This window comes from Phocoena sinus, chromosome 9 (assembly GCF_008692025.1).
Source record: "Phocoena sinus isolate mPhoSin1 chromosome 9, mPhoSin1.pri, whole genome shotgun sequence".
Lineage (NCBI taxonomy): Eukaryota > Metazoa > Chordata > Mammalia > Artiodactyla > Phocoenidae > Phocoena > Phocoena sinus.
In genome coordinates, this window is record NC_045771.1 from 86,021,884 (window position 1) to 86,040,346 (window position 18,463).

At 36.7% G+C, this 18,463-nt stretch overlaps 1 protein-coding gene across 8 annotated transcripts in view; it reads right to left on the bottom strand.

Annotated features, from left to right (window-relative positions):
• The window catches only part of PHTF2 (putative homeodomain transcription factor 2), a 167,244-nt gene that overhangs the window by 89,178 nt on the left and 59,603 nt on the right, over nt 1-18,463 (bottom strand). For 5 of the 8 annotated variants that reach the window (XM_032642300.1, XM_032642295.1, XM_032642296.1 and 2 more), the window contains 4 exons: nt 14,259-14,328; nt 13,536-13,694; nt 9,447-9,612; nt 8,361-8,525 (listed from right to left, as the gene is read on the bottom strand). In XM_032642300.1, coding sequence (XP_032498191.1) covers nt 8,361-8,525; nt 9,447-9,612; nt 13,536-13,694; nt 14,259-14,328 — 560 coding nt within the window. The remainder of the gene's footprint in view (nt 1-8,360; nt 8,526-9,446; nt 9,613-13,535; nt 13,695-14,258; nt 14,329-18,463) is intronic. The other 3 variants (XM_032642301.1, XM_032642299.1, XM_032642298.1) reach the window with 1 other exon arrangement.

The following is an 18,463-nucleotide window of genomic DNA, read 5'->3' on the forward strand; positions in this document are numbered from 1 at the left end:
TTAGAACACAGACCTTCTGACTATGAGGTTAATTATATTCTCCACACTACCTCCAAATGCCCACTCTCTGGGAAACTGCCTGTTAGGATTTCTTCTTAACACACTCATGAAAGCCTAGAGAATTTCCGTCTCGTACAAACAGGCCCCTTTCCTTCCTGACCTTCTCCTGCAAGACTACTAAAGGGGACAGACAGGCCATACCTCCCATATGCTCTACAGAGCTCTGATGCTTTCTGGTTATGAAGAACACACCTCAGCAGAGCTGCAAGACTCAAAAGTCTAATCTTCTGACCCTTTTCTTTCTATATTACCCTAAGAGGCATGGAGAGACTAAGGGAATGAGCCATAGAACAAAGATCATTTAAGAGTGGCAGAGGGAGGGAGGAAAATGAATTACAATAGAGAGGAGAAAAGAGAAAATAAAAGGTGCAGAGAAAACCTGTGACCTTCTCTGCCTAGAGAAGAAAGAGATAGAAATACCAGTTATTAACTATTCCCTTTACCTCTCCCTTGAATATTGTGGAAAACGTAGATGTGGAAAAACACCAAGGGAAGTGAAGTTACTTGATATCTTAAAAATGTGAGAAACTCAAAGACAGTGAAAGTGTGTGCTGGAAAGGTATTTATGAAGCTTCATGGAAACTGTACTGGGCTGGAAAGGGAGGGGGAAGGTGGTGAATAAGGTAAAGGAAGACTGAAAAGTTGATAGAACAGAACCATTGATCAGCCAGGATATGCAAGAAGAGAAATTTATTTGGGAAGAAAGATAGAATGTTGGACCTGAAGTGCCTGGGAACATCCTGAGAAAGATCAGTAAGCAGTTGATAACACAGGCCTAGAAGCCAATGGTCAAAGCAAAAAAAAAAGTAGCTGTAAACTTGCAGAGTGAACCAGAACCCTAGAGGGCCAAAAGATACGGGCTTAGTGAAAAGGGCTTTGAATCAGTAATAACGGCTGCTTTAAGAATTTTTCTAAGGGGAATGTATTCTTTCCTTACCAGGACAGAGTAAAGACTATGTTAAGCCAGGGGCAAGAGTACTAGTAGCACTCGCTCCATTTACCTTTCGGCTATCTCCTACTTCCTCCCTACTTCCTCTCTTCCTTATCTCTGCCTCCTTCCAATCTTCTCTGGGTTGTTTCTCTCTCCCAATATCTCCTCGAAGTACAAGTAACACTATCAGAAGATATGAACAGCAAGTTACTAAGCTACAGTAGCTATCTGATGCTTCTCTTCTGCTAAGTGCAGATAACTTACAAACCAAGCTGAAATAACAAAGAAAACACTAAATGTAAGTACCAACCTCAGAGTTTACAAACAGCTCAAAATACAAATCGAGGCAGCTTGGCAGTGGCTGGTGATAACAGCACTTGCAAAAGCATTGTTGGAATGGAACAGCAGGAACAGCCCAGCAACAGCCAGTAATGGTTAACTCATACGAAGGCAATTTTAGGGCAGGGGGCCAGGTACAGCCCAGAGGGGATGGGAGATGGGCTACATACAGAGGATTAATTGAATAATTATATTGAGGACAATAGGAACCAGACTTTTCAGTGGTAGAGAAGGAAGATATAAAGAGGAGAAAAGATAAAATGAACTCCGTGATATTGTATCTGAGTTGGAACTACCACTGCAAATTCATGGTTTATATCTAAAGAAATAAATATAAACGTAAAAGGACACACACACACACAAAAACACACACACTTTCTAGCTCTGTCCACTGAGAAGGCCCCAGGGTAGCAACACCACAATAGCAATGAGCGTATCCAGCATTCAGATCTTGGTTTCTATACACCACTCTCCTTGAAGAAGTGATTCATTCCAGGCCTGAGGCAGTGGAAGTACAAGTTGAAGCTGGAAACACTTTGTTGTGCCAGAAAGTAAGGAAGGGTTCAGAGAATGATAAGGACATGACGAAAAGACAAAGAAACTGCTTAAAGGGGCTCCCCTGGCCAAATTGAAGCCAATCTAATAACAAAATAAATAATGACAGCAACAAATTGAAAAATATAGAAATCCATAAGTAAATAATTAAGGGAAAGCTCTTCCGTAAAGTAGAATGCCAAGTAATAAATGTAGAAGGAACAATAGAGTTAGAAAAATTACCATCATTTGGCAACCACCATAATAATAATTCAAGCAAGAATCATCAATGGATACTAAAACCAGAAGGTGAAGGTGGGATGAGAAATAGGTTATTTTTATAGTTAATGCAGCTCCACATAGGACATTTGTTGATTATAAAGGAAAAAATAAATAAATTTATAATGGAAAAATAAAGCAGACACTGTCTTAATCAAGTGATTCATATAAATATCACTAGTAAGGGAACAAATCTACATAGTTTGCCACCTAACAGGATGCAATGATACTGCTGCCAAAAATGCATAACTGGGTTTAATTATGAAGAAATATCACACTACCAACTCAGTGATATGCTGCTAAATGTTGAACAACCAGCTATCCAGGGGTAAAAAGCTCTTGTTTTTAGTGTTCCCTTATTCCCATGGTGTAAATAATCCTACCACGGCCAATTTCAAATACCAACTGACAACGCTGAAGACAGCATTGGGAAGAGATATACATATTCAGCTCTCACAAGTCACTTGGAGCTAGACCCAGAAAACCACGTGCACAAACCCAAATTAATAGACATTCTACAAAGTGACTGCCCTGTATCTTCAAAACTGTGAAAAACATGAAACTTGAGGAAAGACTGAAGTCTGTCCCACAATGAAGGAGACAAGACATGACCCCTGGATGTGGCACATGATCCCAGATTGATCCTTTTGCTGTAAAGGATATAAATAGGGACAATTAACAGAATTGAACTGGATCTCTGGGGGAAAGATATATGGGAGTTCTTTGCACTGTTCTCTCAACATTTCTGTAAGTTTGAAATTGCTTCAAAAGAAAATTATATATTTTTAAAGGTACAAACTGATTACTTTAGATCTGAGCATCAGGGACATGCTGACAGGAGAAAATGTAGGAGGGCTAAGTTCCAATAAAGCAGGTTAAAGAGGGTCAAAAATTGTGACTGTCCCAGGCAAGGTTTAGTTTTACCACTGATTGCTATATCATTCATATTGTCATTAATTGCTGAAAGTAAGAACTTCACAGAATTATATTAATTTCTCAAAAGGAACATAGTTTACCAAGACTCATATGTTTAAGTAATTCTTCCCATTCCCTTACAAAAGGGGGTAAAATTATTAGGGAAAGACAGTGGGAGTGAGAGATTTATATTTTAAATATATATATTGTGAAATTCTACTTAGAGTATATTTTTTAAAGGGAAGTTACTTCTCTTTAAGTGAACTGAAAAATATGTAAAAAAATCAACTGAAGCGAGCTAAATATTTTGATTTTTTTCCTTTCTTTTTCTGGGGGGCAGGGGATCATTTAATAGAATTTCCTCCTTCTCAGGGGAGAATTTAGTGGGGCTTTTTTTTGTAATTGCATTTTTTTTTGTAATTGTATTTTTTTTTTTTACAGCATAGTGATTCAATATTAACAGCACTTTGATTTTAAAATAAACACGATTCTAAATCATCATTCCCTATCAAAAACAAAAGCAGGATAGAAAGAAGCTGATTAGGAATTACTGTCCTACAATATAGAAAGAAATGGTACTTTTTAGTATTATCCACAGAAAGTTCTTACCTTTTGATAGCTACACTTTATGCATATAACACACTCACTTAATAAAACCAGAGTTAACAATAGTTTTTTAGACCAACCCAAACACTATGAGTCACAGACACCTGGGCCGTGAGGTCAGTAGTATGTTGAAAATGGAGACATACAAGTCTACTATGATTTTATGTATTCCATGACAGAAACAGTATTTCCTGCATTTGGATTTTTTTTTTAATTGAAGTAGAGTTGATATACAATATTATATTAGTTTCAGGTGTACAACATAGTGGTTCAGCATTTATATACTGCTGCACTGGATGCTGAACAAAAAGCATTTGCAAAGATACAATGTGCAATTTCACTGCCATGGTCATGGCTTATAGTTTTATAACTAGCTAATAACTAATTAACACTTGAATCTTTGGATGGCATGACCTGTGTAAAATTTTCTTTAAAGTATTATGCTTGACATTCAAGAAGGGTAGCTCTATGTCAAAAATACTCTTAGGAGGACATGACTTTACATGTAGTATAATTACCCTAGTTCCTTTGTGAGATATAGTGAGAGACAATTTGATTCTTTCCTTAAAAAATGCAAATAAATGTACAATCTACACCATAAGTAAATTATAAAACTGAATTTTTTCACATAAAAGCTTTAGCCAAGGGCTTCCCTGGTGGCGCAGTGGTTGAGAGTCTGCCTGCCGATGCAGGGGACACGGGTTTGTGCCCCGGTCCAGGAAGATTCCACATGCCGCGGAGCGGCTGGGCCCGTGAGCCATGGCCACTGAACCTGCGCGTCCGGAGCCTGTGCTCCGCAACGGGAGAGGCCACAACAGTGAGAGGCCCGCGTACCGCAAAAAAAAAAAAAAAAAAAAAATCCAAAAACCTTTAGCCAAAAAGTTAACACAACTTTTAAAAACTTACTAGCTTATAAAATATCAATTGTAGGGCTTCGCTGGTGGCGCAGTGGTTGAGAGTCCGCCTGCCAATGCAAGGGACACGGGTTCGTGCCCCGGTACGGGAAGATCACACATGCCGTGGAGCTGCTAGGCCCGTGAGCCATGGCCGCTGAGCCTGCGTGTCCAGAGCCTGTGCTCTCCACAACGGGAGAAGCCACAACAGTGAGAGGTCCGTGTACGGCAAAAAAAATAAAAAAATAAAAATATATATAAATATATATATCTCAAATGTATTGTGTCAAACATGAAAACCACTGTGTTTCTACATTAAAAAACCTAGTCAGGTAATCAAGAACACTCATGATACTCTGTCCTGCCATGGCAAAAACGTTGGAAGTATTTGTTGGTGCTCTCAAAAATATTCAGAGGTATACAAATTGACCCAACTGAAGATCATCCTTTCAGTATTAAAGGACATTAGAGTTGCTAGGGGGAAGTTAACAGTAGCAGATAACTCTTGTTCTAGAGCATAGTATGAAATTTCTGGCCTTGCTCTCATTTGCACAAGGTTAGGAATCAAGGAGGAGAGGAGGTTAGAGAAACAAAATGCATAAAATCTCAGATATAAGAAAAATGACACAGGGGCCTACATATAACCATCACTGCTATCTGGAGCTATGCATACACCTTGATTACATGCTAATATAGCCCTTCAAAGACTTTTGGGACCCTGTGTTTCTCTAAGTATCCTCGGCCACACGTAAGTTTGAGAGGTGTGTACTAAATTGGGTTTATTTATAGTACCTGTAATCTTTTTAGGACCAGTCCAACTCTAAAATACAGTGACTCTAGCAAATTTAGTAAGTTATCTAGTTGTGGCCTTAAAAATCTGGGATATACTGGCATTTACACAGTCTTCATCCTTGTCTGTGGAAGACATCCAATAGACCTTCACCCAGTCTATAGCTTAAATGACTGAACTTTTTAAACTACAGTCAGTGAAAACCAAATTTTAATCCCTGTATCAAAAATTTCTGGTGGAACTGCATACCATTTTAACTTATATTATGCAGTATACTCCATTCTGTGAAGAACATCAATTTATTGAATCTAATTTTCACTTTAGTGTTAAAAAGAGCAAATATGGAAGCTAAACAGAACAGAAATCTTCAAGGTAGGTCAGTCACACATAGGAATAACAAGTAAACTGGTTTTATTCTGATATCTGTCTCTAATTCACCAAGTCAATTTATATAAGTTACTTTTTCTACTCAAAAAAAGAGCATAATTTCTACTGACTTTGTTTTAATGATACTGTGATCGTCAAATGAATCTTAAAGGACATGAAAGAGTACTTAGGATCCATTTGAATTTTGAAATAGGTATTATGCTGAAGAGATGTAAAATCTACTCTTTTAAATATTTATTTATTTTTGGCTGTGTTGGGTCTTCGTTGCCATGCATGGGCTTTCTCTAGTTGCACAAGCAAGGGGTACTCTGCATTGTGGTGTGTGGGCTTCCCATTGCGGTGGCTTCTCTTGTTGCAGAGCACTGGCTCTAGGTGCGTGGGCTTCAGCAGTTGTGTCTCGCGGGCACTAGAGTGCAGGCTCAGGGGTTGTGGTGCATGGGCTTAGTTGCTCCATGGCATGTGGGATCTTCCCGGACCAGACGTGAAACTCTGTCCCCTGCATTGGCAGGCGGATTCTTAACCACCAGGAAAGCCCCACAATCTAGAGGTAATTCTTCCTATTTAATCTTTCTAGTAGCAACTATAATTATGCTAATTTAAGACAATTAACTGATATTAAAGGGCTAAATCCTTAGGAAATACGGTTGATTTCTACATATTTTCTAATTGATACTTTGTTTGCCTTAGTTTTCTCAGGTTTGTAGAATTCTTTTACAATAATTCCCAATTTTTTTCAAGTAAGAAATACTATGCCTTATTTTAAAAAGCATAGTTTTATCTTGAGAATGAAATGAACTTAGAGATGATAATAAGTAGGGTCTTTCCAACATATAAATACAGGATGTTAAAAATAATAGTTTTCATTCTAACACCTAGAAGACCATCAAGTCACCAAATACAAAGCTTAGATATTTGTGTGGTTATGCATTTATTTTCTCATCAGTTATACTACTTCAGATACCTTAATGGAAGCATCCAGCTTTTCAACTTGTTATCACCAGAAACAATTTTAAGTCTCAGTTGATATTTCAGTTTAAGCCCTTTCTGATTTATCAAAGCCTGAAACACCAAGACATCATCAAGATTCCAGAACTCAGTTTAGAACTTCTAAAACTAACATTTTTAAGATCTTTTTGTACCCAATATTTAAAACAGTCTCATTCATATGCTGGCAAACTAGGTCGCAAATGAGACAGCTGAAAATACTGCATCTTTAAAAACATTTAGATTATAGTTGTCATGATTAAAGGGAATAAATCCAAAGGGATTTAGCCATTATAATATCAATTACTAGTAGTCAAGGTCATACTACAGCCCCAAAAGAGGAAAATTAAAGTCTGAAACTCGTTTGACTAGAGAAACATGGTAGAATTCTAAAGGCACCAACCTGTTAATTTAGGAGGATTCTGAATACTACATAATAATACAACACCAGTTTCAGATAATGAAGACAACTAAATGATACCCCAAAGCAAAACATATCCACTATGCTATTTATAATTGCTTAACAGAAAGTCTTCAGAAATGTTTAAGAAATTGACTCTGCAGTGATAAAACTATCATATCTTTACTGTCAGAAAGTAGAGCTATTTACATACATTAAAAAAAAAGACTAACAAAGAGACAGAGAGAGAGACAGAATCCAACCCAAGTTAAAAACAAAACAAAACAGGGATTTCCCTGGCCGCCCAGTAGTTAAGACTCTGTGCTTCCAATGCAGGGGGTGCAGGTACGACCTCTGGTTGGGGAACGAAGATTCCACATGCCAGCGCTGTGTGGCCAAAAAAACCCCCACAAAAAGCAAAAAACAAAACCAAACCTGTATCTTCTCTGGAAGAAGACTAAGTGGCTGAAAAAGTCAGAGAATCAACTTAATGCCACATTACTGCAAACTATCAATATTAAAATTTGGGAAAAATTCCCCCCAAATTACAATCAATAAGAATATGCCACGATACAACTGCTTAAAATTGTATAATGCATAATAAACTTTATCATAAGAGCACAATCACAAACTGATAAAACAATGATATTAGTAGAGAAGTTAACAAAAGTGACCGTAAATAGTTACTTGCAGTATCCCTTTTCTTGACTTATTAACTTAGCAACTTTCATCAGTTTTGGTAAATTTTTATTATGGTACAAACTAAACAAAAAACCCCAAGTACAAAACCAGAATTTCATATTATAGTATATATTTTATTCTTTCAAATAACAATATCTATATGTTTTATTTTAGATAATTGAGGCTAAAAAAAGTCATACAACTCACATGCCATATTAATAAAGCCAATTTTACCATTAGTGCTGATAAAAATAAAATACCCAATTTAATAGAAATAAAATAGTGCTTGAGAAATCACAAAAGAAACTAAAACCAAAAAATCCTAACTGAATATACTTTGATGGTATATATTCATTCTCATATAGATGTATTTACATATATATCAAAGTAAATTTTTATGGTCTCTATTTTTTCATTACCTATAGCATTATAACTTATCAAAATAAAATCCATAATAGGGCTGTCATATTTAATGTCATTAGTACTCATTACCTGAGACTGGAGTGCCAGAAAAGGGATAGTGCATTTCTATGCCATATGAAGTCTTGAATAAATACAAACCCTGATAAAAAGAAAGCAGCATGCCAGAGATCTCTGAAGACAGCGCCAACGCTGTAAGCGGTGCTTGTACCGTGGCTCTGAACTGCTCCCTCCTGTGTGTTATCTGTGGTACTAGAACCATCTCCTTCCCTATGTACTTCCAAATGGGCTGCTTTTCTTAATTTCCTTCATTAGAAGAGATTAAGAGTGGAAGGTAGCTTTAAAATTTTAACAACCACTTTCTCGGTAGTACATTTAAAAATTTGCTAAACATAAACACAGGAACTTTAATACATAGTAAAATTCAGATTGCTGGATAAAAGTTATGCCAAATATTAAGTATATATTCAAGACCAATTTCTATAAATGTTAAGGTATTGTTCCTTGCTCATACTGACAGGTCAGTGGACAGGTTGTAAGGACACCATTGGACAGATATTTACAAAAGCATTCCTTCCCTATTTGAATGCCACCTACTGGCAGATGAAGAAAAGAAAATTTAAATTGGAGAGAATTGTAATCTGTGTGATCAGCAGTGCTATTTATCTAATGAGGTATTATTTTTTATCAAAATAAAGAGGGCTTAAATCTCAATATCCCAAAACTGCAAATGTCACAATCTCTTAGGAACAATATTCAAAAGAGGAATTGCTCCCAAAGACCCTTAAAACAGAACTCCACTGTGCTAAGCGGCCAGTAAGACTTGCTATGCTTACTTAGTCAAAGGGCAATATTAAACAGCTTCAAATGACATTTAATAAATGGAATTTAGCTGAAAAATTTCCCTGACTTTTGTTTTTGCCAAAGTACAAGACTTTGTAAACAGTGGGAATTATTAGCAATGCCAGCTAATGTGTATTCCCTACATTGATATTAAGTGCCTCAGCAATGAGCTTCAAGAAAGAAAACAAAAACAAAAACAGGTATGGGGTCTCAAAATGACTCTGAAGCAAATAACAGAAACTAAATCATTCAGTAGCTGATTCTGAAGCTCACTGCTTTATTTTAAAAAGCAACTTTACAAGATAACACTTTATTCAAGTCAAGAACAAGCCTGGATTCAAATTACAAAAATCTACAAAAAGACCACTTTTAAACAGACAGTACCTTCTCCTTTTACCTCCTGTACTTAGCGGAGGTTTAGGTGTTCTCGTTGAAACAATCTGGCAGTGCACAGTTCCCAGGAGCAGCATCAGCCATATCGGCCCAATCACTTCCGTCAGAGGTATGCTATGTGGGCTAGAAGCGGAACAGAATAGTACTATTGCGGCAACTATAAAAAGGGAAAGAAAATACATTTAATTATAGATCTGACAGTCACTTCCTCAAAACTTTAAAAATTGCTCTAACATTGTTCTTTGCCAGATAATTTTTCTAAATTTAAATAAGTCTAGAAGTTACTCCAGACAAGCTCTTTCAGACTATTTTCTTTGCCCCTGGCTAACCATGCCATTCAGAAATAAATTCTCAGAACAGGGTAACAGCCAACATGATCTCTAAAGTACACAACTTAATACTTCAATGAAAACTAGACACATAAATCTAAAGACATTCTTGGTAAGATCACAGACACCCTCCTCAGTTTAGAGGAAATGGGGGACATATAAAGAAATAATTAAAACACCTGTAATGGACTGAATTGTGCCTCCCGCCTTCATTCCAAATGTTGAAGTCCTGACCCCCAATGTGACTATCTTAGCAGATAGGGCCTATATGATGTAATAAAGGTTGAATGAAATCATAAGGGTAGGGCCTTAATCCAAAAGGACCAGTGTCCCTGTAAGAGAAAGAGATACCAGAAATCTCTCCCAGCTCATGCACAGAAGAAAGGCCATGTGAGGATATGGCAAGAAGGTGGCCGTCTACAAGTCAGGAAAAGAAACCTCCAACAGACACCAATCCTGACAGCACCTTGATCTTGGACCTCCAGAACTGTGAGAAAATAAATTTCTGTTGTTTAAGTCCCCCAGTCTGTAGTATTTTGTTACAGTAGCCTGAGTAGACTAAAAGAGTATGATAGGAAATATATGTAATTAAACTGGAGGTTTATGAAGGAATTCTGATGACTAACTCTCAGAGCTAATGTAACTCTGAGAGAATAAGTAGTTGACCAAGTACGTAAAAGGAAAAAAGGGCTACCCAGGCAAAGAGAGTTACCCCAAAAGCATATAGGTTACAAAAAAAAGGCATAGAATGTTTAAGAAAGAGTAAAGAGCTAATTTAGTCTGGTTAAAATTGGGGAGAAATTCAATAAGAGACTGACTGAAAACTTGGCTTTTTATCTTGAAGGCAATGATAATTAGGAAAATTTAGAACTTAAGAGGCTGGTTTGGATTTGTAATTCAGGACAGAAGGTAAAAGACATAAGGGCATGACAGAAGCCAGAAGTAGGGATGGAGCTGAGAATACATAGTTGCGATACTTAAAAGGCATGTGACTGAAGTGAAAAACTGTAAGTAATTATATAAACCCAGTCTGACTGCAAATGATTCTTCTACTCTTCAGGAGATGAAGGTGGGATAGAGAATGAGGACATAACTCAGAGCACTATACCCTACTCAACATGCAAGGAGGTGGAAGCACAGGGGTTTCTAAAGGCACTAGCAGACTGCTGAGGGTCATTAGGGTCATATCACAGCTTTGTCACTGGCTACGTAACTTGGAACAGGTTAAGTCACTTTTTACTTTTAATATTTATTTATTTAGTCTGCGCCTGGTCTTAGTTGTGGCACACGGGATCTTTGCTGCGGCATGTAGGATCTTTAGTTGCGGCATGCGGGATTTTTAGTTGCAGCACCCAGGCTCTTTTTTTGTCGTTGCTATGGCATGCAGGCTCTTAGTTGCAGCATGCAGCATCTAGTTCCCTGACCAGGGTTCAAACCCGAGCCCCCTGCACTGGGAGTGCAGAGTCTTAACCATTGGACAACCAGGGAAGTCCCCAGGTCACTTTTTAAACTAAGCTTTGCTAGGAGAGTGTTCAGTGTTCAATCCTTATACACACTAATAATGTTAAACTTCGGTTTGGAACTGAAAATACCTCTTTTTCATGCCTGATCTAAGCTGTGTTCCCTAACCGTAACCCTATTTAATTTAGGCAAGCCAGTAAGTGAATTTCAGCCACAGTATGTAAACTACTTACACTACTTACACTGCAAACTTGTTTGCCTTCAAATACTAGAAAGCAACAATATCAAAAAAGCACAATGAACAGTTGTTACAATGAATGGTATTGATTAATTATCACTCTCATAAGCAATTGCAATTTCTGACCCCTTTAGAACAAAGTGTTCTCCTCTAGGTAAACTAGATAGCCTTAGAAGATAACTACAAGTTCACTCCCTCTTATGTATATAAGATATACCCTGGCTTAAAAAAACAACTTTACCTAAATAGAAGTCTTTCATTTTTATTGTATTTTCCTTTACTTAAAAGATATTATCTTTTACTTAGCGTTTGTTGATAAAACATATTTAAATAATCATTCAGGATTATGATTGTGTTTTTTTTTTAAAAAAATAAAAGACATTAAAGAGACTGAAAGGGTACCACCAAACTAAAATCGTTGCTTTGTTAGAGCGATGGAATGTGAGCAGCCTCTTCTTTTAGGCTGCAAGCGCTCAGGAGTGCTGGGCATTTTGCGCTGCAGGCTGCTGTGATGGGAGGCAGAGTCCCAGAGGTGTGACGCATGTGGCTCGAGGTCCGACTGCCTGGGTTCGACCTGGGCTCTGCTACCCTTGGTGACTGTGTGGCTTTGGGCCCTTGGGTCCTTCAGTTCCTGTGTCTATAAGCTAGGCATAATAATAGTACCCATTCTTCACTGGGTTGTTGTGAGTATTAAATGAGTGTCTCTGAAATGCACTTAGAACAGTACATGGCACGTAGAATTTCAATACAGAATGAGGACAGTCTCAGAATACAAAGGTTAAGAGGAAAAACAAAAACACTGCTGAGAAAGGAAAAATGAACTTCAAGGCTGCATAAAAAAAAAGACTGGTGTGCAGTCAGAATGGCCATCATCAAAAAATCTACAAACAATAAATGCTGGAGAGGGTGTGCAGAAAAGGGAACCCTCTTGCACTGTTGGTGGGAATGTAAACTGATACAACCACTATGGAGAACAGTATGGAGGTTCCTTAAAAAACTAAAAATAGAAAAAAAAAAAAAAAAAAAACTAAAAATAGAACTACCATATGACCCAGCAATCCCACTACTGGGCATATACCCTGAGAAAACCATAATTCAAAAAGAGTCATGTACCACAATGTTCACTGCAGCTTTATTTACAATTGCCAGGACATGGAAGCAACCTAAGTGTCCACCAACAGATGAATGGATAAAGAAGATGTGGCACATACATACAATGGAATATTACTCAGCCATAAAAAGAAACGAAATTGAGTTATTTGTAGTGAGATGGATGGACCTAGAGTCTGTCATACAGAGTGAAGTAAGTCCAAAAGAGAAAAACAAATACCGTATGCTAACACATATATATGGAATCCAAAAAAATAATAAAAGGTCATGAAGAACCTAGGGGCAGGATGGGAGTAAAGACACAGAACTACTAGAGAATGGACTTGAGGACACGGGGAGGGGGAAGGGGAAGTGGGGATGAAGTGAGAGAGTGGCATGGACATATATACACTACCAAATGTAAAACTGATAGCTGGTGGGAGGCAGCCACATAGCATAGGGAGATCAGCTCGGTGCTCTGTGACCACCTAGAGAGGTGGGATAGGGAGGGTGGGAGGGAAGGGGACGCAAGAGGGAGGAGATATAGGGATATACGTATATGTATAGCTGATTCACTTTGTTATACAGCAGAAACTAACACACCATTGTAAAGCAATTATACTCCAATAAAGATGTTTAAAAAAAAAAAAGACTGGTGTGTATGTATATGTTGGGCTGCATTTGGAAGAGACTGTAATTTTTAAAAATCCTCTCAATTTGTATTTTTCTTTAGCCATCCACAGATTCAAATTTTCATAAAGTTATTTTGGAAAATAACTGCTTTGTTTTCTCCAACATTTAAAATACCAAACTAGTTGTGTCTTATTAAGTGAAATATCACAATAAATGTTTATTTTCATACTCAGTAGTAGTTAGCATATGTTAGAAATAAAAAAGCCTTAGTAATCCTAAGAACAAAATATGCTGAAAGTTAAAAGCAAAATGCATTTCTATCAATTATACCTTGAAGAAGATAAAGGACTAGAAGCCAGAAAAAGATGACTTTTGATGTTACTTGTAACCACCACCGGAAGAAAAAGGGAAAAAATACAACGCGAACAATTCCCTTTCTAGTCAGAGAAGTCCATGGACTTTCAGGTTTTGCCTTAGCAAATGCAGACCCTGAGAAAAGTAACAAAATGACAGAGAACATTTATTACTCTTTAATTTCCTTAAAGAAAAAATTTCAACATTTGAAGAACAATAAAACATGAAAATTTATTTTGTACTATGAATGGGAAATGTCCAATTTTGGATAGGAGACACTTTTAAAAACATTATTCATGTTATCATATTAACTCAGGTACTTTAAAAAAACCCATTTTTAATATTTCTCCCACATATTTTATAAATACAAGACAATGTTCAAATGTCAGTTCCAGTTAGGAATTAAAATTACCACTTTAATTTTTATAACAAGCCTTATAGTTTGCCTGGCAAATATGAGCTGCTTTTCTTTTACACTTATTAGTTCTTGGAAGTTCTTGGAATGATTCTTAGTGGGAGAAAAGACTAGCCAATGGTATTTAAATGCTTCCATCCTCTCTTTTTTTCATACTATTTCTGACTTCACTTAGACTCACATTGCTTCTATTTCTACAAACATATATATCTAACCCATTTTGAATTCTGTTTCTTCAAGGTCAATTTCTAACTTCATTAAACATTTGTTTATTCAAGACTCACCTCTTACAAGATCGACATCTATGAGATCTGGTTTCACATGTGCTGTTTTCTTTGGTTTATTCCTTAACCCCTGTAATATATTAAAAGTAGTACTGATAAGAGAGTAGATCTTTAAAGTCCTCATCACAAGGAAACAAAAATTGTAACTATGTATGAGGACAATTATTTAAACTAGACTTACTGTGGGGATCATTTCTCAATGTATAAAATATCGAATTATTATGGTTTACACCTGAAACTAATATGTCAATTATAACTCAATAAAAATGTAGTATTGATATTCATTATATATACATATATTTTTAAAACCCAGAATCAATGCTTAAAAATTTCAATTAAAAAGGAAAACTTTAAGTAATATAATGGACAAAAACTACTACTTTATATATTTGTTACAAAGGGAACACAACTGTAGTATAATAAATTTTATTACCTCCCCAAAGGATAAATGTAGGCACATATGCAACATGTCAGGCCTACTTATTACTAAAAGCATAATTCTAAAACAAAGACTACTGCTACCAATCAATTTGGATTACAGCCTGAGATGGTCCAGGAGACTGTGGTGCCCCAGTTTTGCACAGGAAAGTGTTGAAGCTGGCTAGGAGAGCAGCGGCCCTCAAGGGCCCTTAAGGTGTGATGCTGGGGGCATTCCTGCAGAAAGCAGTGGATCACAGCGCTGAGAACAGACAGGGATGCAGACTTCGTAGCAGATGCCAGCATGTAGGGGTGAGACCCAGAGAGGATGATGCACATCTCATGGTTGCCACTATTTTCACATGCCAACCACTAACCAGACCACAATGCAACCTTATCACCTCATAACTTAGATGCCATGCCCAATAGGAGGAGGAGGGAGAAGGCAGAAATCATGAATTGAATTAGTTTCAACTTGGAATCATTGAACACTAAGATTAAGTTTCTGCCATCAGTGTACAGAGTTAGAGTAGGGGTAGAGATCAAAATCAATGAAAAAACTATCAAAAAATAAATTACACTTTATTTATTTATTTATTTTGTGAAACGCGGGCCTCTCACTGTTGTGGCCTCTCCCGTTGCGGAGCACAGGATCCGGACGCGCAGGCTCAGTGGCCATGGCTCACGGGCCCAGCCGCTCTGCGGCATGTGGGATCTTCCCGGACCGGGGCACGAACCCGTGTCCCCATGCATCGGCAGGCGGACTCTCAACCACTGTGCCACCAGGGAAGCCCTAAATTACACTTTATAACTTAAGACCAGTATGTTAAGAATTGGAGGAGCTTAGGCTAAACTCCTTGGAATGCAAGTGCTGAGCGATGACACAGTGTTTCAATGATTTGCTTATTGTTCATTCAATCAACCAAGTAACCTGGTTGTTTAGTCCTAATCCAAGTAACAATGACCCCTTAAATTAAAAATTTGATCAAGTACTGCTTTTATCTAAAACAAAGAATAAGACAGCATTTGAGCTGAGAATTAACTGAGAATTAACTGAGATGTTTAAACCAAAAATGTACCCTGAAATCAAGATGCAATTAACCTCTGAACTCCTTCAAATAGTCTGTCCATGTGAAGTTGCAAACTACCCAGATATAAAAACAAAACAGAAAGAAGGGTGAGGGTTGAAGACATAGCCATGATGATCTTATATACAGTTAATCCTTATATTCATAGATTCCATATTTGCAAATTCACCTATTCACTAAAATTTATTGGTCCCTAAAATCAATACTTGCTGTGATTTTGCAGTCATTTGTAGCTATGCATAGAGTAAGAGTGGCAAAAAATTTGAGTCCCTCAATGTTCACATTTCCAGCTGAGGTCAAACAAGGCAACACTCTGCCTTCTTGTTTCAGCTCTCTTGTTTCAGTTCCTTTTCACAGTCTGTTTAATGTCAAGTCTTTTGCATTTTTTGTATTTTGTCGGTAATTTTGTGGTTTAAAATGGTCCCCTAGATAGTGTTGACATGCGGTTCAGTGTTCCTACGTACAAGAAGGCTGTGACGTGCCTCACTGAGAAGATGTGTTAGGTAAGCTCTATTCAGGCATGAGCTGTTGGCCATTAGTTCAATGTTAATGGATCAACAACATATATTAAGTAAGTTCTCATAAAACAAGGTTATGTATTGATCAGTTGACCAAAGTGTTGTAACTAGGGACTCGCAGGAACTTAACTCTGTATTTCTCCTAAGAGCAACAGTCAATATTCACTAATTCAGTGTTCATGACGACTTGAAAGAACATAACTAGTGCAAATAATAAGAAACAACTCTATCTGTACTTCATTTCCCATTTTAATGTCATGACAGAGTGGCTGATAGACTATAAATCATTCCCAATATTTTGCAAATTGGAAAGGCAATACTAATAATACATTTAAACAAAAATTCATTAATCAAGCACTATTCAAATTTGGCATCAAGTTTATTATGATATTTTACCTTTATTAATGCCAACAAATTCGAAAACAGTAACATATTTTAATTTACTTCTGTCTTTTATGTATTATTTTTCTAGCACTTTGAAAATAACCTTACTGCCAATGTTTATAACAAATCTGAAGCTTAATTTACTGCTGTATACCTAGAATTTTCATCAAGATTGTTTTAAAAACTTAAAGTCCTTATAAAAGGAACAGTAAATTGTTTTGATTTATGCAATTATGTTGTTTTTCAACATGCTCATTCTACTTGACCTTTTTAATATGTAGTTCATTTCCTATTTTATGTTTTATTAAAACATTTATTTTGAGCTACATTGTAGTCATAGCATAACTGCCAACTTCGACAAAACTTCCCCCTCAAGGTAGCCTATCAGAATATGTAAAAGGTTTAAAGAAAGATAAAGTTCACTGACAAATCTTCTAACATTAGTGAGTTTATTCACAGAAATAAAATATATTAGGACCAAGGTGTCAGCCTTCATAAAAGGTGATTTTAATTAAGTAGATATTTTAAGTTGGACAATTTTTAAATTGGTTTAAACTACGTTCACACAAAACAGCATAGCTTTTAGTACTAAATATAATTATGAACCTTCAAGAAATTTGACTGAACAAACAAAAAAGGAAAACTAACCCAGTTTCAGAAAAAGATTTTTTAAACTACTCGTTTAACTAGAAAGTAGAAATTATTAAGTACTGGGCTTCCCTGGTGGCACAGTGCTTGCGAGTCCGCCTGCTGATGCAGGGGACACGGGTTCGTGCCCCGGTCCGGGAAGATCCCACATGCCACGGAGCGGCTGGGCCCGTGAGCCATGGCCGCCGAGCCTGCGCGTCCGGAGCCTGTGCTCCACAACGGGAGAGACCACAACAGTGAGAGGCCCGCGTACCGCAAAAAAATAAATAAAAATTATCAAGTACTATGAATACAATTAATCTCCAAGAATCCAAGTAATATATTCTTTATTAAATATACACTTACACTCCTATAGTACATTCCTAAAGGGCAATGACACAAATAGTATGAAGTTTTGAATTTTTAAAAATATCTAAGCACACAGATAATGTTGAGCCAAAAAGCTTACAAGTTCTGTTTAAGTTTAGAAAATACTTCTGGTCAACGATCCAGACTTCACATGCATGGAACTATTATAATACGTAGACTCTATCAAAGGACATAACCATCAGTTTCACTTTCCGGAAATCCTGTTTAGTTTCTCCCAACCCTTTTTTCTTTTACCATGACTTTAAATAACATAGTTTGTTTTGTTGAAGCTTTACAACTCTAGTATGTACTAAAACACAGGGAAAGTCCACATTTACTTTTAAATTTGGGTCAAGGTGATCAGAAAACTACAGTTTTCAGTTATAATTTCTAAAACGTTTAAGAAAACATCACTTGCAACTCAGAAAAGACTTTAGCAATATCAACTAGGGTCTTTAATATAAAAAAAATTTCCAAGAAATATATTTTCATGGCTTTCTTTGATTTCTTTAGTTGTTGCTCACTGCTTTGACAGATAATAAAAGAATCGATTACCTAAAAGGACAAACTCAATACGTTTGTTAGTGTTCTCTATGCAACAGGTAGAGTGTTTTTGTTCTTTTAAATCAAATATTAACATTAATACACCACAGTTATGCACTTCTCTACCTTCCTTAGAATAAATACAAAATTATTTTACACTATAACTTGCTTCCACTAGAATGTTTAACAAAAATGTTACGCTTGTCAACACATTAACCTTTTCAATTAAAAATAACAAAAGTAAGTTGTTGGTTTTTTT